A 26,068-nucleotide genomic window follows, 5' to 3' on the forward strand; every position below is an offset into this window, starting at 1 on the left:
TAGTCAAGAAAAGAGGAGCTAATAAATCTTTTCAGGTTTTTTTTTTTTTTTTTTTTGGTCCCATTCAGTAAAATAACACATTCCACTGCTTATTCAAAGACCAGCCTGTCAGCAAATATAGGTCCTTTTCACTGGAGATAAATCCATTGTTCCTTTGATCTACACATTTTTATGATTAAATGTATCTTTTCTACAATGCTCTTGGTAATATTTTTGCCTCTTTGTGAAGCCAGTACTTCAATTTTCCCTTGTGCTGATGGGGTGAGGCCGCTTGTCGATACAGGCATTTCCTTTAGTACAAAAACCCACTATCCAAACCTCCATGACCCCTGAACACTAAGAACCCAGGATTGTACCCTGGCCAACCAGGTTCTCGGACTCCTGCCCTGGAGTTTCCAGACTCCCTGCAGAATGAAGGCCTCTGCCAGCCGCACTACTCAGCCTGCAGAGGGGCGTTAAGCGAAGGTGCGTTCTGATGATTAGCAGCCCCCACCAACCTTATCACTGGGGGTCCTCAGGACCAAATACTTGATGCAGGAAATAAAAAAGAGACCCATAATCCTGTAACCAGACTGAGAGAAATGGTTCCTTTTCTAGCCATTATTAAAAATGTTTTTTTTAATTTTTTTAATGTTTGTTTATTTTTGAGAAAGAGAGACAGAGAGAGAGAGTGAGAAGCGGAGGGGCAGAAAGAGAGGGAGACACAGAATCCGAAGCAGGCTCCAGGCTCCAAGCTGCCAGCACAGAGCCGGATGCAGGGCTCGAACTCACAAACTACAAGACAATGACCTGAGCTGAAGTTGGACGCTTAACCAACTGAGCCATCCAAGTGCCCCAAAACATTGTTGTTTTTATGTTTCTTTGTTGTTGGTTTTCAAACAATTCATACACTGTGACCTTTGTTTAATATAAAGTGAGGGCTTTATGAAGAGTGTGGTAGAGAATTCTATAGAGTTATTCTTCCCTCTTGCAGGTATATATGCTTCCTACATGGTGTGGGGGAGAAAAGAGCATGGGACAGAATCATTGTCCCTGCTCAAGATGATGCTGTGGTTCTCCAGGGGAACTAAGATAGCGATTGCTGTGGCCTAGATTATCATTTCCCCCAGAAAGAATTAAATACATGCAAAGAGCAGTTGAGAAGGTGTACATATGAATTAAACACACTTCCATTAACTTCTATCAAGCTGAGTTATTTCATTTCTCTTAGCAACGTTAATAAGATTTGTTCTTGCTGTTCACAACCATATTAGCCTACAGGGGATAAATTATCTATTAAAAAACATCATAGTCGCTTCTTAAAGTCAGAGTAGAGGATTTCTAAGAAGGGAGAAAACAGTACGGTAAATATGTGGGGCCAGAGTTAGTCTTGGGCACTTCGCAAGCCTCATGCAAAGAGAAAAGGGAAACTCGAGTTTGGTTCAAAGGCCACGGGCCAGAGTTGGAAGGGAGAGATGATCCCGATGGAAGACTGGGTCCCATTGGATACTCCTCTAAGGCACCCCATCCCCCAGCAAGCTATGCCTGAGCCCCAGGGTGGAAAGACTATAACGGAAGGCTAGGTAAAGACCTGATGTCTTTTTTTTTTTTTCTTTAATTCCCATGGCTCATGAATAAAGCAGGCAGTCTACACCACGGGCACCTCAACGCATGCCAGTAAAGCCCTCTAAGGAGAGACAGAGCAGGTTATGACTGTGGCACAAGAGGGCCTGTGGCACAGGGTCAGGGGCCAGGCCACCAGCGGCCTCGGCACTGATCTTGGCCCAGGGTGGCAGACACCCATGTGGGCCTGAACAGGGACAAAGCAGGGCTGACAGTTTTGCTGATGTGGCACTACGTGCCGGGGCCTGTATCCCAAGCATGTAACCTGCATTATCATCTCATTTAATCCTCACACATACACCCAAGTGGCTCCGGTTCTCCCTTTACAGATAAGGACATGGAGGGTAGCGAGGGGAGGTGGGACTTGCCAAGAATCACCCAGCTCTTCAGTGGCGAGGCTGGGATGCGGTCTGGGCGATGGCAGAAGCCATGCCCCTCATCACCACGCGGCATCGCCTGGGGACCACAGGAACGGGGGCGGGGGGGGGGGGGTTGGAGCCACCAGCCCGTCAGCACATCCCAGCTTAACCAATACCACCTGAGGAGCAACGGGGTGAGGTGGGAGGAACTTAAAGGGCCTGGAGTAGGAGGTGGAAAGAAGCAGCCAAGTTCTGAATTGGGGAAGTGCTGCAGTGCTGCCCTCCCTGTGCCACCATCACTGGCACCTGCTGGCCTCATGAAAGCCCTCACTATGCATCACGATGCTGTAAGACACACAACCCGGGAAGCGAGATGGAGGTGCTGGTCACAACTAAAGGAAAGGAAAGAATAAGCATATTACCCGAGAGACTGAAGATACATACTCGAGCCCCCCCCCATCCGCAGCACCATTGCTCAGACATAGCATTAGCCTCGGCTGCTGGGTAAGAAAGGCAGCCGAGTTCATCAGAGAAGCCATCACTGACGACCCACGCAGCCACGGAAGGCAATCCTACTGCATTTCAAGATCATGACGAAAACATTTAACTCCTTTATCCATAACCCATCAATAAGCACAGCTGACCTAATTTGTGTGCCTAATGGCATAGTGTATGGACATTTAATAAACAGAGCACTTGAGAGCTCTAATAAAACACAGCATTTGCCAGTAGAGATAATTAGAATGGAAACAGCAAAATTCTGGTGTTTGGCAACATAGATGAAACAACTTCATTAAAATGTACAGCTTCAGCAAATGAAAGGCAGGGGAGCACTGGACCCTGAAGAATCAGCCTTCTCAAAACTAATTGCTTCAGTGCTTAAAGAGGACAGCTCTGAAATACCAAGGGCACAGCAAGGAAACACTACTGAAAAATGATCAGCCATCCCAAAGCAGTTTCACTGTAAACAAAGTGTTAGACTTCGTTCTAGTATCTGAGGGCGGAAACGGCACTAAAAGCCTTCAGATGGCCAGATCCAAAAGTTTGGCAGGGGTCTGAATAGTCAAGGCAGGAAATGCCTTTAGCGATGAAGAGTAACAGTGAACCACGGTCACTCTCTGCTGCCCTTGGTGTGGGGTCAGATCTCAAAAGACAGCAAACCAAAAGGCACCCACCAGTCCCGACGGAGGTTAGAAGCCAAGGGGAGGCTAGAAGGCAGAAGCACACACACAAGTGTTGTGAACATGGAATCTCTGATCTCCTGGAAATAAACACAGGACACGTCCTATTCAACACACAGTGAGATCATATTTCAGGGGAAACCCACACGTTGCACGGCAGGATGCTAGTCTGCGGTGCACAAGCCTGCACGCAGTACAAAGGTGCAGCTCTAGGACAGAGTGGGGTGTCCACTCACTGTCCCTTTTACACCTTCTCCCACACGGCTGGGTTCCTAGACAGCTGGAGCCCACAGAAGGCTCTTCAGAGCGTCCCGATGTGACAACCGTATCTGAGGGGACGAGGACACTTTTGCAGATTGCTGATTTTTCACAAGGCTGTGCCACACACCACTCAAACTCCATGGGATCTAAACTGAACTCATCCTGTCCTTTCTCCTCACACATCCTCCTTTTGTCTGCCCACCATGCAGCCAAAGATCCTGGAATTACCCAGGGGCCAACTGCCTCGCCAACCTCCCACATCCAATCAGCAATCAAGTCCCCCTGATTCTCCCCGGGGCCCCTCTAGCAGCTCTCCTCTGCCACAGGCGGTTGCCATCTTTGGCTGGGGCTGCCACGAGTCCCCTAGTGGAGACTCTACTTCCAGCCTCCTCTCCTCCACTGCAGACCAGGCTCCTCTTTCTCAAGTAGCAAGGCTCATCCCCATTCCTAGGGCTTAAAAGTGGGACCCGCAGGCCCAGGGAACACATGAGAGTCCACCGTAGGCCCAAGGTGGAGGGCCATTGCTTCCCACCATCCAGATTGTCCAGAGCCCCAGGGGAATCAAAGGCCTGAAGGGAGGGGAGGCCACCAGAACCATGGGTGGCAGAAGCAAGGGCATTGTGGTTCCCGTGCTTTTGATCCCAGAGCAGCATCACGTTATGATTTTGGAAATATTCTCATGATTTCCTGAGCCAAATTCTGACCCCCGGGGGTAAGGAACAGGGAAGGGAACAAGCTGAAGGGGCACAAATTTAAGATTAATTTCACAGGGCTCCTGGGTGGCTCAGTTGGTTAAGCGTCCAACTCTTGATCTCAGTTCCAGGTCACGATCTCATGGTTCATGGGTTCGAGCCCCACATTGGGCCCTTTGCTACTTGGGATTCTCTGTCTCCCTCCCTCTCTCTGCCCCCCTCCTCTCTCTCTCAAAAGGGAAGAACACTAAAAAATAAAATGAATTTCACCCATTTACCTCATAAATGCATACAGGATTTCCTGGGAAGGCAAGGATATATGGACATCCAGAGTGGGAATGTTTGAGGCATGACAAAGTTGGGGCTGGGGTGACCATTACTGGGCATTTGCTGTGCCAGCTGCCAAACAGTCAAATAGCTCCTGGGCCCAGTGGTCAGGGCTGCTGGGGGCTTAGCAGGCTGAGGAGGCACTCTTCCCCATAGGTAGCCAGACACATAGGATGCTCTCACCCTAAAAGCCTGGAGGTACAGAACGAAGTCCCTTCTTTTATTTGGGTCATCATCTTTCTGATTCAACACATGCGAGAAAAGAATTTAAATTTTTGAATCTGACTGACAGATATTGTCGAGGCCCTCAAGCAGCAGCAAATACAAGTTCTTATTAGCAATACATTCCAGCTGGCACAGAAAGGAGGCTGTGGACCAAATGGTACCATTTGCCAATCATATGCCGAGCTCAGCTGGAGAATTCCAGCCCTCGCTCCACGCCAATGGCCGAGTGCTGCGGATGCCCCCCTGGCAGGTGAACTGTGCCACTTGGCTTGCTCAGCACTCCTACCCTTTCACACCATTTAAGCTTCTAGCAGCGAGCTCCCCTCCCCCTGGCTCCCGACAGGGCGCTACGCCTCAAGACAGGCACAGCGGATCAGAACCAGTGCCGGTCGGGCCGGAGAGCCCTGGCAATGGAGACAGAGGGGAGCAGCGGGGACCAGCGTCCCCAGACGCGGGCTGCACCCCTCCCACGTGTCTGCCTGGGATGCCGATGGACGGGCTGATCTGCCCCACAACACCCTGTGTGAGCTAAACACAGGCCCGAAGGGGACAAATGAGCAAATACAGGGGTGTGTCCAGACACACAAGTCCCTCTGCCTTCCCGTTACACCCTGCCACTGCCCAAAATAATAATCACAATGTTAACAAAATAAGGCCTTGACAGACTACCGTCCCCTCTTAAAGATTCAGGCCAGGTGTCCTTGGCAGCAGCTGGGGGCCGTGGGGAAGGCGGTCCTTCCCGTTGGACAGCACGGTCATCACCTTCCCGTGCCTGACTGCATCATAGCACCTACCGTATACATAACGGTTGGTTCCTTCCTTCATTCCTCACCTGATCTCGAGCCCTTGGAGGGCAGAGCTGGGACTTTCGATCAAGTCCCCAGTGCCAGGAGCGGCGCCTGGTAAGCAGAGACCTCTGGTGTATTAACGAAAAACCAATCTTGCTCCAAGTTGCTTGGGTCAATACAGCTGGGGAAGGGATAGATAGCTCATGAGAGTCTCCGTCAGGAATGAACTTGTCACTGACCAGAAACCGCCTTCAATTAAATAACTGATAAATACTTATTGAGCAATAAAAATGACCGTCCTCCAAACGTTTAATAGGTACATACTCGCTTTTGGATATTTGCAATAAATGACAAATTCAGACCTTTTCCCTTTAACCAAAATACGTCAAATCTCTCACGTGTGAAATAGTTGTCAAGGACTCACGAAGCATGTGCATCGGCATGGAAAATGTACACTCCACAATTCCTGACAGACGCAGACACGGTTTTAATGGGGCTCTCTGTTAAAAAGGATTGCTCACAAATATAAAGAAGTGTCCCATTTTAAAGAAAGAAAATATTGCGTTCGGGGACTGGAAAGATCGATACATTCAATTATCACGAGACAGTTTTCAATTACGGCTGTCTTTTACTGTGGGAGTTTGCCCACACTGGGGAGTTCACCAAGCGTGGTGCTCGCGGTTCCTGTCTCAAAGGAGTACTGGCCACGTCTGCCGGAGAAGACCGTGTTGGGAGCTGGCGAGTTTATGTGAACCTAGGGTTTCAGAGAGCAGAGAGAGATGGCCCTAGGCAGAAAGGAAACCGGGCCGAGGAAAGTCAGAGCTCCTTGGCTTGCCCCAAACCAGCAGGCAAACCTGGAGTGAAGTGAGAGTCAAAGTATCAGACTTTGGAAGAAGCTGAGAAAACTTTCTAGTTCAATCTTTTGATTTTAAAGATAAAACAACTGAGGCCCCAGAAGAGAAGAGAAGGAGCAGGAGAAGGTGTCTTCCTTCTCCACCACCTCACTCTGTCCTCACAATTCTAAAAGTCACATCAGGGCATGCAGAGTCAAGTAGGCAGCTTTACAAACGTTGTTATTGTTTTGCAAACACTGGAGTAATAATATAGACACCGGTCCCTGGCGCTACAGATTCAGTTGACCTTAATTAACACCTCTCCACTAGGTCAGCAAGTGGTAGGTGGGCTATTCCTGAGGACATGATGCCTACTGACTCCCCCCCCACCCCAAAAGCACACACTGTCTGGATCCCATTGGGTTTTTCAACCAGTTTTTGTTACACAGGGCTGCCTCTAAAGTGGCAGTGAGAGCCTAGCCTTCTCACGGTCTGAGTTGAAATTTTAAACAAGGAGCACCGTTTTCCAATAAGTTATTCTGAGCAAGGAACAAATCAGACATCAGGGAAACTGCAAACACACACACTGGATGTTTACCAATCAGCAGCACAATGCGGCCCGGATCTTTGTCACTCACCCTGGAATTTGGTGCACTTGGTATTTTAGGCATGATCACACTTCTGTTCTCAATCTCCATTAACAGAGGGCAATCAGCTTTCCTTTTCTTAGACTCTACTTAGATAGTAACAGTTATATTTGTATAATCACTTTGGAACATTCAATATGCTCATTTTTGGCCGCACAATGATAGAAAATACACGATCCTGGAGAATAAATTGGTTGTGACGGGATAAAAATCATCTGAGGAATTTTTCATCTATTAGATAATACAAAATGCCAGCAAAGACCCAAAATAATAACTAGAACTTGAAGACACTCTAATAAATGCATAAACTGGGTAAAAACATAGAAGTGTTAATGTGGATCATGCTGGACAACCATGGGCAGGGTCAAGGGGTCTTGTGTTGGGAAAAGGTTTGAGAGAAGGGATCAAGAAACACACAGACGCTGAGCAGAGACCAGGGTATATCTTGGAAACACAAGAAGAATAAGGAGATTCCAGAGGAGTAAGGAGACTGACCAACTTGACCAAGAAAGAATGTGACCATATATTGGCTGGTCTCATTTCTGAAACCTAGAAGGGGACTGTGGACTATGGAGAGCTCAAATTAATTTCTTAGGTCAAGCCAGGCTGGGCATCTCCTAAGGACCTTGAGATGTCAGCTGAAACCTGACCCCCCTCTTTAACATCTATTCTGGGACGAATCCCTATGGGAGTCTTGGCTGTCTGCTGGACAATCAAGGCTCTATTCATGCAGTGCCCATCTGCTCACACCCACTGCTTCTGGATCAAAGCAACAGTCCCAACAGTGCCTGGGAAGTGCCTTGAGCTTAGGATGAAGGAGAAGGGAGGAGAGGAAAGGGAAAGATACAGGGTTTTCATATTTTTACTTCTTGTACTTCAATAAACAGGCTTCAGCTTTAAGAAATTACATATCGAGATGGCGTCATTAAGTTTTCTTCATGCAGGTCAGAGAGAAAACCAGTAATCAGAATGAGTGATAAGAATGAAGAGAGGGACAAAGGTTAGAAGGGAGAGAGACTGGAGAGGATGGGAAGGAAGAAAGGAGGGACTAATGGATTTCCTCAAGACGGAAAAGCGAGCCCAGAAAAGACAAGCCCAGGGTGCCACCCCAAGTCTACAGGTGCTAAAACGAAAAGCCTCTGCATCACAAAGCAGCGGGTCACCTGAATTAGGAACAAAAAGTCAGCCGACACAGTACATGTCCGGCCACTGGGTGCCTCCAAATAAAAGCTGACCAACATCTCATCGGGAGCTGCACAGAGACAACTGCTCAGGTCACTGCCTTTAGCACCGCCTGGCGTCAGCCTGGTGACACATGCCATTCTCAACAGACAGGGAGCAGAGGAGCAACTGATTCTCTTTAATGCCCAGCACCTCAAGCTTTTTCTCAATTCATGCAGCACACGGGCTGGGATCGTTTTCTTGCTACCACACTCTCACCTGGCCACCCCGCTGTGAGTTTACAGAGAAGTGGTGTCACAGCCCCTTCTGCATGTGAATTCTGATGAGCTGCAAATGAAAATATGTGTGGTCCCTTGATTGACCACACTGATTGACACGCGTCCTCCCTTCTGCTGGCGTGCATGACAATGGATGGGCACAGGCAGGTGAATGCTGGTGAGTCTGAGTCGGAGAAGGGGTGCTGGTCTTTAGAAGATGCCCCTGAGCTTCTGTGACGTGCATACACCATCCATAGAAGACTGGAGTTTGTCACCAATCTTAGAGTCTCCTCTCTCAGGGCATGAGTAACACAGTAAACAACCAAAACAAACACACAGGTTTACACACACAAAAACCTACAGTGGAAGCTGTTGGGTACAGTCATCATAAAGACGTGACTGCCGGTTGACCCCGGTGACCGAAGGCTCCTCACCCTTGCCCTGTCCTTGGAATGTGGGTTCTGGTCACCTTTCCCGCTCCCAGAGGCCACTCCAAGGACACAGCCTTGAGATGGCGATGGGCGGCGAACACCTGAGCGGCCAACGTGGCCACACCCAGTTAGGGCCTCTTTCTAAACAAACTTCTAAGGTTTGGCAGGTGGCTGCACAGATCCACTGTCTTGCTGCTGCCCGCCCAGGACAAGCCTCGTCCGTACGTGGGTTCCCTCTGCTTATTGAACTGCCACCTACCGAGCTGGAGCGGCCGGCCTCCTCCTTCACCTCTCCCTGCCCTTCCAGTACCAGGGTCAGTTTCAGATTTCACCCAGGAAGCTCCCTAGAGAGTTGTGAACCAAATTCAGGAGAAATAACCAACAGAACTTCAACCATGTCATCATGCTCTGAAGTGCCACAGAACGTAGGCTCCACCAGAACGACTCCAACAGCAACGACTCTGAGCATACAAGTCACTGTCACCAGATCCACCAAGGGCAGGGGAAGAGGCCAAAACCTCAGACAGCTAGAAACGTCCTTTCAATCCATACAGAGGACAGGGAGCCCTTCCCCTCTTGTCCAGGGGGATGGAGCACCCGGCTCATCATTTCGCGTCAGCTGCCCCACGCAGGTGCGAGCACCGGGAGCTCCACTGGAAGCAAGCAGAAGGGAAAGCCCTGCCCCTGACACGTGCACAAGTGGGCAACCTGGTGACCTGCTGGAGGTTCAGGCCCACCTCCAAGGTCCCCTTCTGCTCCAACATCCTTTCATGCTAAACCCAAGGCTGTATCTTCCGGCAAAGGAGAGAATAAAATAGAATAAGCATTGCTAAGAGAGTTACTTAAAATGAAGCCAGGAGGACATCGAGAGAGTGGGGCTCATACACATCTTCTTTCTCAAACTCCCAGATTTTTATTTTTTTTTAGTTGAACTCAGGTTAAAAGTCAGGGCATCTACTTGTGTTATAATGCACATAGGTGGGTTTCCTGTATAACATCAGCCCAGCTACCAATCACATACAGATTAACATAACTGTAGATATACCAGCACCAATGCATCTTTTCTTCAAAACAACTTATGGAAATCTTCTCTTTCCTTTTAAAACTTCCAACCTCCTCTCTCCCCAGAGCAGGTTTTCTATTTCAAAGCTGTATCTCCCGGATTGCAATCTCTAAGACTCCAAACGTAAGTGCACAGTTTATTTCATAGCTTGAAGTTTTGTCTTTGTTTGACGCTTCTCAAATGTTTATTTGAAAGCAAGGTAAATAATATCAAATTATGTCAAGTATCAAATGTCTATGCTTTACTGGAGTCAAACAAGACAGTTCTGCACAGTCTCAAATATTTACTTGTGGATTATAGCAAAGATCACTCCAATAGAAGTTTTAGCACAAGACAGGCATCCCTCATCCATGTCTTCCCAATGTGCATCTAACCAATAGGTTGTGGGGTGAAACAATGTCCTCAGAGTCCTGCTTTCTTCAGCCCCCTAAAAGAATCCTAAATACTAGAAGCCACCCCAGTTACCAGAAGTCCAACGTCATCACATAAATACTGGAAGAGGGGGAAGAAGAGGTATCATTACAATTTTTTAATTTTTTTTTTAATCTATATCCACATTGGTTAGCATATAGTGCAACAATGATTTCAGGAGATTCCTTAGTGCCCCTTACCCATTTAGCCCATTCCCCCCTCCCATAAGCCCTCCAGTAACCCTCTGTTTGTTCTCCATGTTTGTGAGTCTCTTCTGTTTTGTCCCCCTCCCTGTTTTTGTATTATTTTTGTTTCCCTTCCCTTATGTTCATCTGTTTTGTCTCTGAAAGTCCTCATGTGAGTGAAGTCATATGATGTCTGTCTTTCTCTAATTTCACCGAGCATAATACTCTCCAGTTCCGTCCACGTAGTTGCAAATGACAAGATTTCATCCTTTTCGATTGCCAAGTAATACTCCATTGTATGTATATACCACACCTTCTTTGTCCATTCATCCATCGATGGACATTTGGGCTCTTTCCATACTTTGGCTATCGTGGATAGTGCTGCTATCAACATGGGGGTGCATACAATCTTTTTAATTACAGGTTTAACAACATAGAAAACAGAACTGCCTTGGACAGAATGAATGCGAGCTCCCATATTTAAAAACAAAAAGAGGTTTTAATGTGAATTTGTATACATTTGAAAATACACGCAAACACCCACGTACACAAACACATCTGGAAATCTTTACAAATACGGGAACAGTTTGTTGATTATTCGTTATTTGGGGTGGTCTTCCCCGTTGATGTCCTCCTACGCTACAGAAAACAGCCTACCCTATTTTGGAGGTACGGCCCGAATCATCTCCCCTGCACTCATTTGAACGCCATCCCTTCACCGAGCTACCCCGAACACCAGCGGCGCCAGGCCCGCCCTAGACGCCGATGCCACGTTGCGCTCCAGCAGGCACCTGCCGTCACGGGGCTTCCCACCCACTTCCCACGCAGCGGGCGCGCGGGGAGACAGACGGGTCCCAGGGGAGTACGGCCCGCCGATCAAGTCAAGCCGTGCTCCCGCACACCAGGGAGCGGGGCGCTGCTGAGCTGGCGAGACCAGGAAAGATTGTAGGCAGGGCAGGGGAATGGGGCCAGCCAGGGAGAACCAGCAGGCTTGGAAGGGTCTAGGACCCGAGGAAGGACGCAAACCCAGGGACCCGGGAACCCGAGGTTAAGAGAAATGGGACATTACAAAGGCACGCTGAGGCTGACTACTCTGAATACGTGGATGACACCTGCAGAATGCATACTAAATCTCGGCTAATGGTAAGTGACTAGGTTAGTCATTTCTCTTGGATTCACTGGAGTTAAACACAAACTAGATATACTCCAACTTAAAAAACAACAACAACAACAACAGCAACTAGAAATACGCCGTGGCTGTTCCAGACATACATCGGTTACAGGGCCACGGCACGGACTGGGCTGGGCGACTGGACATCACCCTCCTGGTTAGCTCCACAGGGCCCGCGGCCTGCTGGCTTCTCTGAACTCCTCACCTCACCTGGGACCCGTCTTCATGACCTCACCTTAGCAACTTGCTGGTACTCAGGCCCGTGGCACGGACCTCACGCTGAACCCGAAGTAACCAGAGTCCACCTCTGGCTGGAAAGGCCAGCACCCTCTCCTTCGTGACATCACGCAGAGGGCACAATATTTTCTAGAGATGTGTCAGATGTATGGATTCTTACCTACCCCTACCTATGAAGTTCTACCACCTGTGAAGAGCTCATACCGTTACTGATTCTGTTACCATCTACAGCTAGGATTTAGCCGTGGAAGAGCCCGAGGCCCAATCGTTTCCCCCTTGTCGGGGCATCTGCTGGTTCCGGATGAGGCAACGTGAAGATACTCGAAGCCAAAGGATAACCAGAGCAATTCTTAAAACTCCTCAGAACCTCTGCACTTGAGGGACATTCATCAGCGAGTCGCAGTTTTGTTTTCAACTCCAGAATCAAACTTCTTTTGCATGAAAGCTCTTAGAGAATGACACTTATGACTTTTAAGAGATCAGGTTAGGAAGAGAATACAAGAGACTCTGGATGTCAAACAGCAAAAATGAAAGAACAGCATATCATTAGCTGTTTTTGTTTTTTAATGGAACTCACAGGCCTCCATGCGCTCCCCACGAACGCCTCAGAGCCTCCATGTGGCTGGAAACCTAAATGAAGTCTCGGAGAAGATAATGGAGCTTTAATGATGGAAATAGTAAGAAAATTAAATCTAATCATGTTCCATTAAGCATGCTCTTAGCTCCCATTTTTACTAAATTATTTTAGTATGATTTTGCCTCTGTCTATTGAAATAACCTTTTATGGCCATTTGATTTGCAAGCACAAATAAGTCTCATTTATTTTCCACTATGAAACCCTGTGGGGTTTATAAGAAGAAATGGATCATCTAAAATCTTACCCCCTGGGGGCACCTGGGTGGCTCAGTCGGTTGGGCGTCCGACTTCGGCTCAGGTGATGGGCTCGCGGTCCATGAGTTCAAGCCCCGCATCGGGATCAGTGCTGACAGCTCAGAGCCTGAAGCCTGTTTCAGATTCTGTGTCTCCCTCTCTCTCTCTCTCTCTCTCTCTCTGCCCCTCCCCCACTCACACTCTGTCTGTAAGAAATGAATAAAACCTTAAAAAAAATTTTTTTTTTAAATCTTACCCCCTCCACACTCAGGAAGTGACCAGGGAGATGAGTACTTTGAGATTTTATATTTATATCTGTGAGGAGAGCATTACACTAGGATTAGGATCTCATTCAGCAATAACGTATCACCTGCTAGAGAGACCATCTTCAACCAGCCACAGCTTCCATACCAGCCCTGAAGGGAAGCCACAATCGTCCCCACTTCCTGTGCTGGTGGTCACCTCACCTCCTCCCCCTCCCACTCTTTGATGGACTTTTATCATGTTTGGAGTGCTTTGTTACTACTGGCCAGAACCGCTGGAGCGTTTGCTTCCAGGAGATGCTCCTACATGGCCACTTGGGTGTAAGTCCTAGAATACACAGCAGCGAGTTGTAAGCAATCATGCAGTCAGCCCAGGGGCACACAGACATGGAACACAGCGAAGGACAGTGGCTGTTCACTCTGGGCTCTGCAGAGAACAGAATCACCTGTCAGAATACTGCAGGTGTGGTTTTAAATATTCTTTCCAAAGCACGTTTACGTCCAACATGTGTAATGATGAAAAAGCTAAGTATAACTGGAATCACAACTTGCTAAATAGAGGGGTCTCTGGTTCAAATCTTGATCACGCCTGTCAAGAATTAGAGGATTTAGGGGATGCCTGGGTGGCTCCATCAGTTAAGTATCTGACTTCAGCTCAGGTCATGATCTCGTGGTTCGTGAGGTTGAGCCCCACGTCGGGATCTGGGCTGACAGCTCAGAGCCTGGAGCCTGTTTCGGATTCTGTGTCCCCCTCTCTCTCTGCCCCTCCCCTGCTCACTCTGTCTCTCTTTGTCTCTCATAAATAAATGCTAAAAAATAAAAAAAAAAAGAATTAGAGGATTTAGGAGGAAAAATTCGCATTCAGCAGGAATGACAACTATGGGAAAAGAGGCTGCAAAAACGCCACCCATGGACCAGACAGGAGTCCAAACCCATTGTTTATTCTAATTCTATTTTAAGGACTGAAAAGAAGATCAAAAAACATGACAAAGAACAAATTTATTAAACAAATTTCAACTATAGACCATAAAGTTAAATAAGGATGTAATAATTATTGACATCTGCACCCAGTATTAGAAGAATTCCCAAACCAGGAGAAGGAGAAATACACAGAAACGCACGAATAATGGGGCACTATATTCACTTCCCTCAATCTAAGACAGATTAAGGAAAAAATCAGTAAGGTATATCTTTTACATATATGATATACCTTATAGATATAGAGCTTACAGATATATGCCAAATTCTGAACCCTACAGAGAATAAGAGAACAGTTTTCAAATGTTGAGAGAATTCAAGAAATGTACCACAGCATATACAAAGAAACATCAATAAATCTCCCCCAAATAGAAATTTATTCATTGGACTAATACTATAAATATGAAAAACCAAACAAGTTTTTATTAAGTGCAATTTTAAAATTCTTGAGGGAAATACAAATCAAAATTGAAAATGTTTACAAAAATAAAGATAATGTAAACGTTACATATTAGAATGCAGGAGACACTGCTAAAGCAGTTCATAAAATAAAAACATATAGCATTAAACACCACAATAAAAATGCTAAAATACAGGAAGTATTCAATTTTTAAAAGCTACAAAAAGATGAAGCTAGTGAAAGCAAGCAACAGGATGAAATTTAAAAAGCTAAAAGAGGAATTTAATCAATTAGAAGATTTTTGCCTCTACTAAGATATATTAAATCACAAAGGCCAATACTGCCTTATAATAACCAGAAAACTCCAGACAAATTATAAAATCATATTTGTAGAGACATCAGAGAGCTGTGGAAGCACCAAGGAGGTAAACTAAAATTCTAGAAAGTAGAGAAATTTTCCAAGGTCAACTGATAATTCCATTTCTTCCTCCAGGGTCATCTGGATGACCTCAGTACATACAGGAGGCTCCAGTGTGAGAAACTCTCAAAGGTTTTAACACTCGGATGGGGCTGGAAGGATGAACAGGAAATTTAAGAGGCCTCATACCAAAGCAGCATCCCTCAAACATTTGATGGGTGCTACAGGAGGTTGATAAGATGAACAGAAAATCTGTAAAAGGTGGAGTAGAATCTCCCACAGTTGGTAGTACCTAAGAAATAATAACCATTCAGTCACCGTATGTCTTTTGATTGGAGCATTTAGTCCACTTACATTTAAAGTAATTACTGATAGGTAGGACCTTACTTCCATTTTGCTCCTTGTTTCCTGGTTGCTTTCGCAGTACCTCTCTGTTCCTTTCTTCTTCTCTTGCTCTCTTCCCTTATGGTTTGATGACTTTCTTGAGTATTATGCTTAGATTTTCATCTTTTTGGTATGGACACCACTAGGCTCAGATATAACATCTTGTGCATATAGCAGTCTATGTTAAGTTGGTGGGTGCTTAAGTTGAAACCTATTCTAAAAGCACTAAATTTTTACACCCACTCCCTATTTTTTTAAGTTTATTGATTTTGAGAAAGCTCGTGGGAGGGTCAGGGAGGGAGGGATAGAGAGTCCCAAGCAGGTTCCTTGCTGTCAGTGCAGAGCAGATGTGGGGCTCAATCTCACGAACTGTGAGATCATGACCCGAACCAAAATCAAGAGTCTGGACGTTCAACCTACTGAGCCACCCAGGCACCCCTCTCCCACTCCCCATTTTACGTATACGGTGTGATAATTTACATCCTTTTATTTTGTGAATCCCTGGACTGATTTTTGTAAACATAACTGATTTTACTGCTTTTGTGCTTTAACCTCCATAGTGATGTTAATCTATGCAATTTTATAGATGCACAATAAGTAATTAATCTACAACTTTTATTACATGTTTGCATTTATCTGTGAAATTCTTCTCTTTCATAATCTTTTTTTTTTTTTACTCCTAATTATAGAATTTCTTTGCACTCAAAGAATTCCCTTTAATGTTTCTTATAAGTTTGGTTTAGTGGTCATGAACTCCTTTGTTTGTCTAGGAAACTCTCTCTCCTTCTAGTGTGTACCTTGCTGGGTAGGTATTCTCGCTTGTAGGTTTTTACTTTCAGTACTTTGAATATGGCATGCCACCTCCTCTGGCCTGCAAAGTTCCCACTGAAAAATCAGCTAACATACTTAAGGGGTTTCCCTTGTATGCAATGGTTTTCTTCTCTCTTCCTGCTTTTAGAATGTCTTCATCGCTACTTTTTGCCTTTTAATTATTATGTGACTTTGTGTGGACCTCCTTGAGTTGATTTTGTTGGCGGTGGGGGGGGGGGGGGGGGTGGATCTCTGTGTCTCCTGGATCTGATGTCCGTTCTACCCAGATGAAGGAAATTTTTAGCTAATATTTCTTCAAATAAATTTTCTGCCCCCATCTGTCTCTTTTCAATGAGATCCCTGCAATGCAAGTGTTATTATGCGTGATGATATCACAAAGTTCCCTTAATCTATTCTCATTTTTTGTTATTCTTTTTTCTTTTTGCCGTTCAGTTTGGTTGCTTTCCATTACTCTGTCTTCCAGCTCACTGCTGTGTTCTTCTGTATCCTCTATTCCACTACTGATTCTCTCTAGTGTATTTCTTTTATTTTGGTCACCGAGTTCTTCATCTCCAACTGGTTCTTTTTTATATTTTCTATCTCTTTGTTGAAGGTCTCAATGAGATCCTCCACTGTTTTCTCAAGTCCAATAAGTATCTTTGGAACTATGACTTGGAATTCTCTATTAGGCATATTGCTTATTTCATTTCAGGCTTTTGCTGCAGTTTTGTTCTCTTCTTTCATTTGGAACATACGCCTCTGCCCCCTCCTTTAGTCTAACTCTCCATGTTTGCTATTGTTATTAGGAAGGTCAGCTCTGCCTCCTCATCTTGAAAGTAGTGGCCTTATGAAGAAGCGGCCCTGTGGTGCTCTGTCACAGAATGCCCTCTGCTCACCAGAATCAGATATTCTAGGGATGTCTCCTTAGAGAGACTGCATGCACCTTACTTCCGCGGCTGAGCTGTGTTTGTCTTCAGTCCAGTCAGCTGCAATGACCCACTCTGCCTGCTTTGGGTGCACTGGGCAGGGTTTGGTCCCAGACTTGCAGTTGGGTGGGAGAGGCACTCAGAACAGACACCCTCAGTCCATCTGCTGGGGCTGCAGGTGCACAGAGTTGCAGGGTGCGCTCCCTGCACTGTACCGAAAGGCTTTAATTCATCTACAACAAAGGAGGCAATGTGTACAATGAGGAAAACACGTACCTCCAACAAATGGTGTTGGCAGAACTAGACAGCTACATGCAAAAGAATGAAACTGGACCACTGTCTTACAGCACACACAAAAATAAACTCAAGATGAAGACTTAAATGTGAGACATGACCATAAAACTCCTAGAAGGAAACATAGCCAGTAATTGCTTTGACATCAGCCTTAGCAACATTTTTCTAGATGTGTCTTCTGAGGCAAGGGAAACAAAAGTGAAAATAAGGTATTAAAAATGCACCAAATAAAAAGTTTTACATAGCAAGGGAAACCATCAAAAGAAAAAAATATCAAAGAAGGTAACCTACTGAATGGGAGAAGATACTTGTGATGACATATCCAATGAGTGGTTAATATCCAAACCATTAAAAAAAAACATCAAAAATTTTTCATTTTAAAAAATGGGCAGAAGACCTGAACAGACATTTTTCCAAAGAGGACATACACATGGAGGGCAGACAAACGAAAAGATGCTCGACATCACTCATCATCAGGGAAATGCAAATCAAAACCACGATAAGCTACTGCCTCACATATGTCAGAATGGCTAAAATCAAAAAGACAAGAAATAGCAAGTGTTGAGAAGGACATAGAGAAAAAGGAAGCCTCATGCACTGGTGGCAGGAATGCAAATTGGTGAAGCCATTATAGAAAACAGTATGAAGGTTACTCAAAAAATTAAAAATTGAATTACCATATGATCCACTAATTCCACTACTGGGAATTTACCCAGAGGAAACAAACAAACAATTCAAAAGATATGTGCACCCCTATGTTTACTGCAGCATTATTGACAATAGCCAAGATATGAAAGCAACCCAAATATCTATCTATAGATGAGTGAATAAAGAAAATATGGTACATTCCACATACAAGTGAAATTATATGGTATTTCTCTTTCTCTGACTTATTTCATTTAGTATAATACTCTCTGGCTCCATCTACATTATTGAAAATGGCACATTCTTTTTTATGGCTGAGTAATATTCCATTGTGTGTGTGTGTGTGTGTGTGTGTGTGTGTGCGCGCGCATGTGTATACACACACCACTTCTTTATCCATTCATTAGTTGGTGGACACTTGGGCTGTTTCCACACTTTGGCTACTGTAGATAACGCTGCTATAAATATCAGGATACTTGTATGTCTTTGAATTAGTACTCTTTTGTACTCTTTGGGAAAATACCTAGTAAATCAACTGCTGGATTATAGGGTAGGTTTTTTTTTGGTTTTTTTTTTTTGCTTTATAAGGAATCTCCATACTGTTTTCTAGAGTGGCTGCACCAGTTTGCATTCCCACCAATAGTGTGAGAGGGTTCCCCTTTCTCCACATCCTCGCGAACACCTGTAATTTCTTGTGTTGTTTATTTTAGCCATTCTGACAGGTATGAGGTGATATCTCATTGTAGTTTGGGTTTTTACGTGTAACTTAAGTAACAAAATAAATGAGCAAGGGGGGAATAAAAAGAAATAGAGAGGCCAACCAAAAAACAGTCTCTTAACTACGGAGAACAAAATGATGGTTCCCAGAGGGGAGGGCGGTGAGGGGATGGGTGAGAAAGATGGTCGGATTAAGGAGGCACTTCCTGTGATGAGTACCAGGTACTGTATGGAAGTGATGAATCACTGCATTGTACACTTTAACTTAATATTCCACAGTATGTTAACTACCTGGAATTTAAATACCAACTTAAGAATGGGCAGTATTTCTGAAAATGGGTATGAAGACAGAGATAAAACAGAAGACCAAGTCAATATCTATTTAAAGGATATTTAGAGCCAATCCCCTCCCTGACTCGGCTCAGTAGATGGCAGCCATGTCTATACATTCCCAAGCAGAAGTCTGCGGTTTTATTCTCTGGAAAGGTCTCTGAACTGCAGGATTCCAGGCACAGGCCCTAACGTGAACCCTAAACATAGCCCCAGCCCTAACCCCTACCCCTAACCGCTGGAGAGGTCTCTGAACTACAGGTGCCAGGCACAAACTTTTACCCTAACCCTACCTCTAGAGCTGAGAAAATGGGTTCCTGAACACACAATAAGAAAAGCTGAGAAGCAGCCTAGTTATTCTGGAGAAGACCCAAACATTTAAGAATTGGTAATACTTCTGAAAATGGGTGTGAAGGTAGAGATTAAAAACAGAAGGAATAACTGAATATTTAGAGTATTTGGAGCCCCAAGCCCCTCCTTGTGTCAGCTCAGTAGATGACTGCCACTCTATTCTCCCCCCAGCAGATGTCTGAGGTTTTATTCTTTAGAGAGCTCTCTGAACTGCAGGATACCAGGAACATACCTTTACCCTGGCCCTAACCCTACGTCTTAAAAAAAAAAAAAAAAGATGTGGTATACATATACAATGGGAGTATTACTCACCCATGGCAGGGAGGGGGAAGAAATCCTGCTATTTGCAAAAACATGGATGGAGCCAGACAGTTTTATGGTAAGCAAAATAAGTCAGAGAAAGACAAATACCATGTGATTTCACTCATATGTGGAATTTAAGAAACGCAACAAAGGAGCAAAGGGGGAAAAAAAGAGAGAAGCAAACCAAGAAACAGACTCTTAACTATAGAGAACACACTGATGGTTGCCAGAGGGGAAGGGGGTAGGCAGATGGGTGAAATAGGTGATGGGGATTAAGGAGGGCACTTGTCATGATGAGCACTGGGCTGTCTGTAAGTGCTCTTTGTTTTTTAATGTTTGGTTATTTTTGAGAGAGAGAGAGAGACAGAGCATGAGTGGGGGAGGGACACACAGAATCCAAAGCAGGCTCCAGGCTCCAAGCTGTCAGCACAGAGCCCGAGGTGGGGCTCCAACTCATGAACCTCGAGATCATGACCTGAGCCAAAGTGACGCTTAACCAACTGAGTACCCAAGCACCCTGTATGTAAGTGTTGATTCACTATATTGTACAACTGAAACTAATATTACACTGTTAACTGGAATTTAAATAAAAACTTTAAAAAAAAAAGCACATTTATCTTGCTAAGCAACTGAGTAATGTGTAAAATTTTTGAATCACTATATTGCACACCTGAAGCTAATATAACACTGTATATTAATTACATTTCAATTTAAAAGTACATTTGAAGAAAGAAAGAAAAGAAAAGAGGAAAGAAAAAAGGAAACAGAAAGAAACAAACAAACCAACTATGACTAGTCAGGAAAAGGACTCCATCCCAAGCATTCACATGGTCTCTCCCTTAAGGTATTTGTCAGATTCTGAAAGTAGATGAGCATTAAGTTTGAGAACGAGGCTGGGACATCCTGAAAGGTAGAGTTGATTCTCCCGGTCTTGCAGGACTGAGGGGACCGACGACTACCACGTGTTAATCAAAAGTCCAGGAAAGCCAAGCCCAAAGAACTGGTCTGTACCAGAATTAGAACCAAATCTTAACAGCCCTGACCCAGCTTACTCTCTAATTGGACTATTACTCTCTAATTGGACTAAGTTGATCAGACTCTACCCCTAAACGTCTAAGAAAAAAGAGGTGGGGCCTCTCTCTGATAGAAGATATAATATCATCAGTAATCTCTATAGTGTTTATCTAAGTATACAACAAAAAACTGCTGGACATGCGGAGGCGCCTGGGAGGCTCGGTGCGTTGAGCGTCCGACTCTTGATTTTTGGCTCAGGTCACGATCCCAGGGTGGTGGGAAGGGCTCTGTGCTAAGCAGAGGGCTCGGTGCTGAGCATACAACCAAGCTTTAGATTTTCTCTCTTCCTCTGCCCCTCTCCCCTACTTGTGCGTGTGCTTTAAAAAAAAAAAAAAAAAAAGCTAGACATGCAAACAGGCAAGAAAATTTGACCAATATTAAGAGGGAAAAAAATGCTGGAGTTACTACAGAAGGATTTCAAAATAATTATGAATAATGAAGAAAACAGTGGCAAAACAGATGGAATAAAGGGAGAGTCACAGAAAGCTGTAATCGGCCTAAAAAATCAAACGGACATCCTGGAATTGAACAATTAAAAATATCTATATTAACAATATCATGGATGGGCTTGAAACGTAATTTAGATACAACTAAATCCATGCTTTGTCTTCTAGAAGATAGGTTAAAAAATAACTAAACAGAAAGGGAAAGAAATGATGGAAACAATGGTTAAGACTGTAAGTAAACATGTGGGACACTCAAAAGATCTAACAGGTAAAATTTGAGCCCAGAATGAAAAGGGAATGAGCAAGAATGAAGGAACAAAGCAGAAGAAATACTGAGAGAGGTAAGAGCCAAGTACTCTCTGCAACTGATTAAAAAAGTATTTTAAATTAGCAAAAAAAAACCCTTAACCCACAGATTCAAGAAGCTCAGTTAATCCAAAACAGGTTAAAAATAAAACACAGAAGCAGATCATAGCAAAACTGTAGAAAACCAAAGGCCAAAGGTGAAAATCTTAAAAGCAAAATGTCAAGGTCAAAAGAACAAAAGTGGGGCGCCAGGGTGGCTCAGTCGGTCAAGCGTCCAACTTTAGCTCAGGTCAGGATCTCACTGTTCGTGGGTTTGAGCCCCGCATCAGGCTCTGTGCTGACAGCTCAGAGCCTGGAGCCTGCTTCAAATTTGTGTCTCTCTCTCTGCCCCTCCCCCACTCGCGCGCACGCTCACGCGCGCGCTCTCTCTCTCTCTCAAAAATAAACATTAAAAAAAAATTTTTTTTAAAGGACAAAACATTACCCAACAGTATTCTTTCTATCCCCCTGCTCATCCTGGTTTTCAATTACTAGCATTTGATATAATATAATGGATGCTTCCGTCCCCATCAGAAGTGAGTTCATTATAGTCAAAGGATAATCCAAGCCAGTGAGTATGGTTAGTGATCATTAAGAACTCTTATAACAATGGGTTTGCCTTAATTTTCAAGTACATGATATAAGTGATGTATACATTCTCTTAAATTTAAACATATTTCATTTAGCTAAAATGATCAAAACTAGGGATGAGAGAACAAAAATCTAATGAATTGATTTCCTGTTTCAGATCTGTCAATCTCTCACCTGTAGTAACAGGGTTCTGGGGGATAAAACAGACAATTGCATTAAATTTAGCTTTATTTTCTCCAGATTATCATAACCAATGTCATTACTGCAAGATATTTTAGTTGAATAAACAAATATGTCAGGAAGGGAGGGAGGGAGGGAGGGAGGAAGAGGAATGGGTTTGTATTGTTGGGCTTTTTCCGAGTAGTCCCTAATCACCTTGGCTCCAAGGAGGAAAGTTCTGTGAAAATAAACCCTCTGAAAGTCCTTGTAGAGAGGCCAGGGGTCTTGGCACCTCTCTTGACCCATCCCAATAGTGATGATAACAGCAAGGGAGAAGGAAAGGTTAACACTGGAAAGTCAGCATCTTCCTCTCCCCCAACAGAAATCGGCCCAGGTAAGGGGAGGGATTTCAAAGCCTCATCTCACTTGACTAAAATCATTAGTGCTTGCTAAGTACACAAGTCTGACAGAGAGGATACAAATGAAAATCAGGGGGAAAAAAATGTGGAAACCGACACATTATCCTCCTAAGTTTATAACATACATTTACTAAGCATCTACTCTGTCCCCAGCATTGTGCTCCCATCCACTCCACAGTCTCACATACCCAATGAGGACTTGACCTACAGTGGCCTGCAGAGCTGTGTCATCGCACTGGGAAAAATTCCTCGTAACGACAAAGTCTATACATTATTCCTCACAATAAATCAAGTAATTTATGGAAACGAAACAAACCTTAATAGAGAAGACTGAGGTCTTCACTTTTCTAGAAGTAGGGTTCTGGTCAAAATGTGCAGAAGTAGTAAAACATCTAAAGAAGAAGAATGAGGAAAAGCTGAAATTAAAAACATTATTTAGAAGTGTGGGTGGAAATTTCACCAGAATAGACGTTAAATCAACCAAGCAGGCAAGGAAGCTAGCTTGGGAAGAGACCTAAACATGTATGTGCTTTCGCATCATTTTTTAAAAATGTTTTAATGCTTGTTTATTTTTGAGAGAGTCAGAGAGAAAGTGAGCTGGGGAGGGGCGAGAGGGAGAGGGAGACACAGAATCCGAAGCAGTCTCCTGGCTCTGAGCTGTCAGCACAGAGCCTGATGTGGGGGCTTGAACTCACGAACCGAGAGATCATGACCTGAGCCGAAGTCGGACGCTCAACTGGGGATGTTACCCCAAGGAAGGTGTTCAACTGGAGAGCGGGAAACCACACATGAAGCGCGCGTGGACTCCCAGCACAGATTTCCAGTTGAGATACAGTCAGTTAATTGAAAGAGAAACCAGTTGGGGGCGGCTGGGGGGTCCAGTCGGTTGAGCGTCCGACTTCGGCTCGGGTCATCATCTCACGGTTCACGGGTTCGAGCCCCGCGTCGGGCTCTGTGCTGACAGCTCGGAGCCTGGAGCCTGCTTCCGATTTTGTGTCTTCCTCTCTGCCCCTCCCTCCCTCCCTCCCTCTCTCTCTCTCTCTCTCTCTCAAAAATAAACAAACATGAACAATTAAAAAAAAATACAGAGAAACCAGTTGGTATAACTGTATGTTTTCCGCCAGGAGATTTTAATTTATCAGCTGCCGGTGAAGAACAAGAGGACAGCTGGGCTTCAAGAAAGTGGTAGGTCTGACGGGGGAGTAAGGGACAGGGAAGGGGGTGAGGGAATCTGGGTGCTTTCAAAGGCAGGAGATGGAGCTGAGGAAGGGAAGGGATGACACAGAGAGGCTAGCAGATAGTGAGGCTGGCTGGATCAGTGGCCTAGACATCTGAGAACTTCTGAGGTAACTACTATGGCTAAGATGGAAAATCAGTGAGGAGGCGGCTCGGAGCCAGGCCGTGAAGATAGTGCACTTATAAGGGAGACAAGGTTGGAAACGTGTCCACAGATGGGCAGGTCAGGTGTGTGTAGGGACGGAACGGAACAGAAGACGGGTGAGGTGCCGAATGGCCATCCACACGAACACTGAAGTCACCAAGAACGAGGACAGCAGTAGTCAGAAATCTGGAAGACAGCGAGCCGGACTCCAGAGCGACGTGGCTGCTACTGACTTTGTTGTGGCGGCCAGACTGTGCGCCGTAGGCTACTTAGCACATCCCTAACCTCTACCTTCCAGACAGAAGTAGCAGCCCACCGGAGTCTAATTTCCCAAGGTTGGCGCCCAGGCTGGAGAACAGGCTGACTCTGCAGACTCTTTGCTCAGGAGGCAAAGTCCACTGAGAACCTTGATCTCATGCAGCGTGGAGGTGGCTGAGAAGGGTCCCAACCACAACAGATACTCAGCTACTCACTCTGCCATCTCCCCATTCCGTGTGGGGCATAATGTAAAAATCTCAAGGTAAGTCCCATGTGCCACCCACAGGCAAACCAAAAGCTAAGTCTTACTTGTTCTCGTGAAGCAGGGCCATGCCAACGGATTCTTGGGGAAACTGAATCAGGCCCAAAGAGCTTTTCTGTGTAGACCAGGGAAAATACACAGGGGCTTTCCGTCTTCAGGCTCAAAACATGTAGGGCTTTGCACTCATCAGGACATGGCAAGTTGTCCACATAGCTTTTATATCTTAAGGAAAATTTGGCTTTTCCTATCCCTCCCCCCAGAGCATGTTCCAGCTTGAATGTTTTAGGCAGATAGTCCAGGGTCCTGCGCAATCAAGTCCCTGGTGACACCAAACAATGAATTCAGTGTAGAACCACCTCGTGTTGTTGTCTGGGTTCCTGCCCGGGCCATGGGGAGGGAGTAATGCAGGTACTTATGGGGTGGGGGGTAGGTGGGCAGGGGACAGGTTTCTGGGCAGGTCCTAAGGAGGTAACAACACCCACATTCAGAGAGGTAATCCTGATCGCCATCCTGAGACAGCAGAGTTACCATTGGGGGAAAAAAAATTAAGGCCAAAAAAGAGATATGCTCCTCAAAACACAAACTTAGAGATTCGGGGCAGGGGGCAGCTCTGCACAACAGAAGAGCCCAAAGGTAAAACGTACACTTCATCACGCGCCACACGGAGGAAAGGGGAGACCCAAACAAAACTCCTAAATGCCGCAGCTGCACTACATTCTCCGAACGTGGCATTTCCCGAAATTAAAACAGTAACAACTTTCTTAAAAACTCGTTTCTAGGGGCGCCTGGGTGGCTCAGTCGGTTAAGCGTCCGACTTCAGCTCAGGTCACGATCTCGCGGTCCGTGAGTTCGAGTCCCACGTCAGGCTCTGGGCTGATGGCTCAGAGCCTGGAGCCTGCTTCCGATTCTGTGTCTCCCTCTCTCTCTGCCCCTCCCCCGTTCATGCTCTGTCTCTCTCTGTCTCAAAAAATAAAAATAAATGTTAAAAAAAAATTAAAAAAAAAACCTCATTTCTAAGCATGCCTTTCATTAGTGGCAGTCCCCGACTTCCCAAAGGACTCAAGCTAATAAACTTTAAGAGTTCTCAGGCCCCTTGGAGATGAGGGGACCTGCCGAACATCACAAGAATCTCCTAAAAGCAAAGCTGACCAATGCAGAGACGTCCCAGTTGGACCCAACCAGTCCCTCCCCCGCCCACAGCAGCCTCCATCGCAAGACTGGAAGCAGCTGACCCTGCTCCAGCCTGCTACCCCTGCCATCCATCTCAACTGCTTTACAACACGGCATACTCTCTAACTAAACCCTCTAAAATGTTAATTGCTAAAAAGTGGCTCAACTGGAGCTATGGAAAACTATCGAACGTTTTATAGTGAAATAAAAATAAAAATGCAGTGCTTCAACAGACACAGAGCATCTCAGGAGAGCAGACACAGACAGAGAGACATATGTGAGCAATCTCCCAGAGCACATGAGTAATATATTTCAAAGCAAAACCTGCCATGGAGAGCAAAATGAATTATTTTTACAACGAAACCTACAAACTGCCATGGTTATTTGGCACAGCAGGAATTATTCACATGTGAATCATGTGG

The 26,068-nt window shown here is 45.2% G+C and overlaps 1 protein-coding gene across 5 annotated transcripts in view; it reads right to left on the reverse strand.

Moving 5' to 3' along the window:
• Positions 1–26,068, reverse strand: part of ULK4 (unc-51 like kinase 4) — a 582,128-nt gene that overhangs the window by 247,498 nt on the left and 308,562 nt on the right. Inside the window, exon 32 of one of the 5 annotated variants that reach the window (XM_047874601.1) lies at positions 22,892–22,967. The exons of the other annotated variants lie outside the window; for them this stretch is intronic. Coding sequence (XP_047730557.1) covers positions 22,941–22,967 — 27 coding nt within the window. The 3' untranslated portion in view covers positions 22,892–22,940. The remainder of the gene's footprint in view (positions 1–22,891; positions 22,968–26,068) is intronic. 5 annotated transcript variants of the gene reach the window in all.

Source organism: Prionailurus viverrinus, chromosome C2, assembly GCF_022837055.1.
Source record: "Prionailurus viverrinus isolate Anna chromosome C2, UM_Priviv_1.0, whole genome shotgun sequence".
NCBI lineage: Eukaryota > Metazoa > Chordata > Mammalia > Carnivora > Felidae > Prionailurus > Prionailurus viverrinus.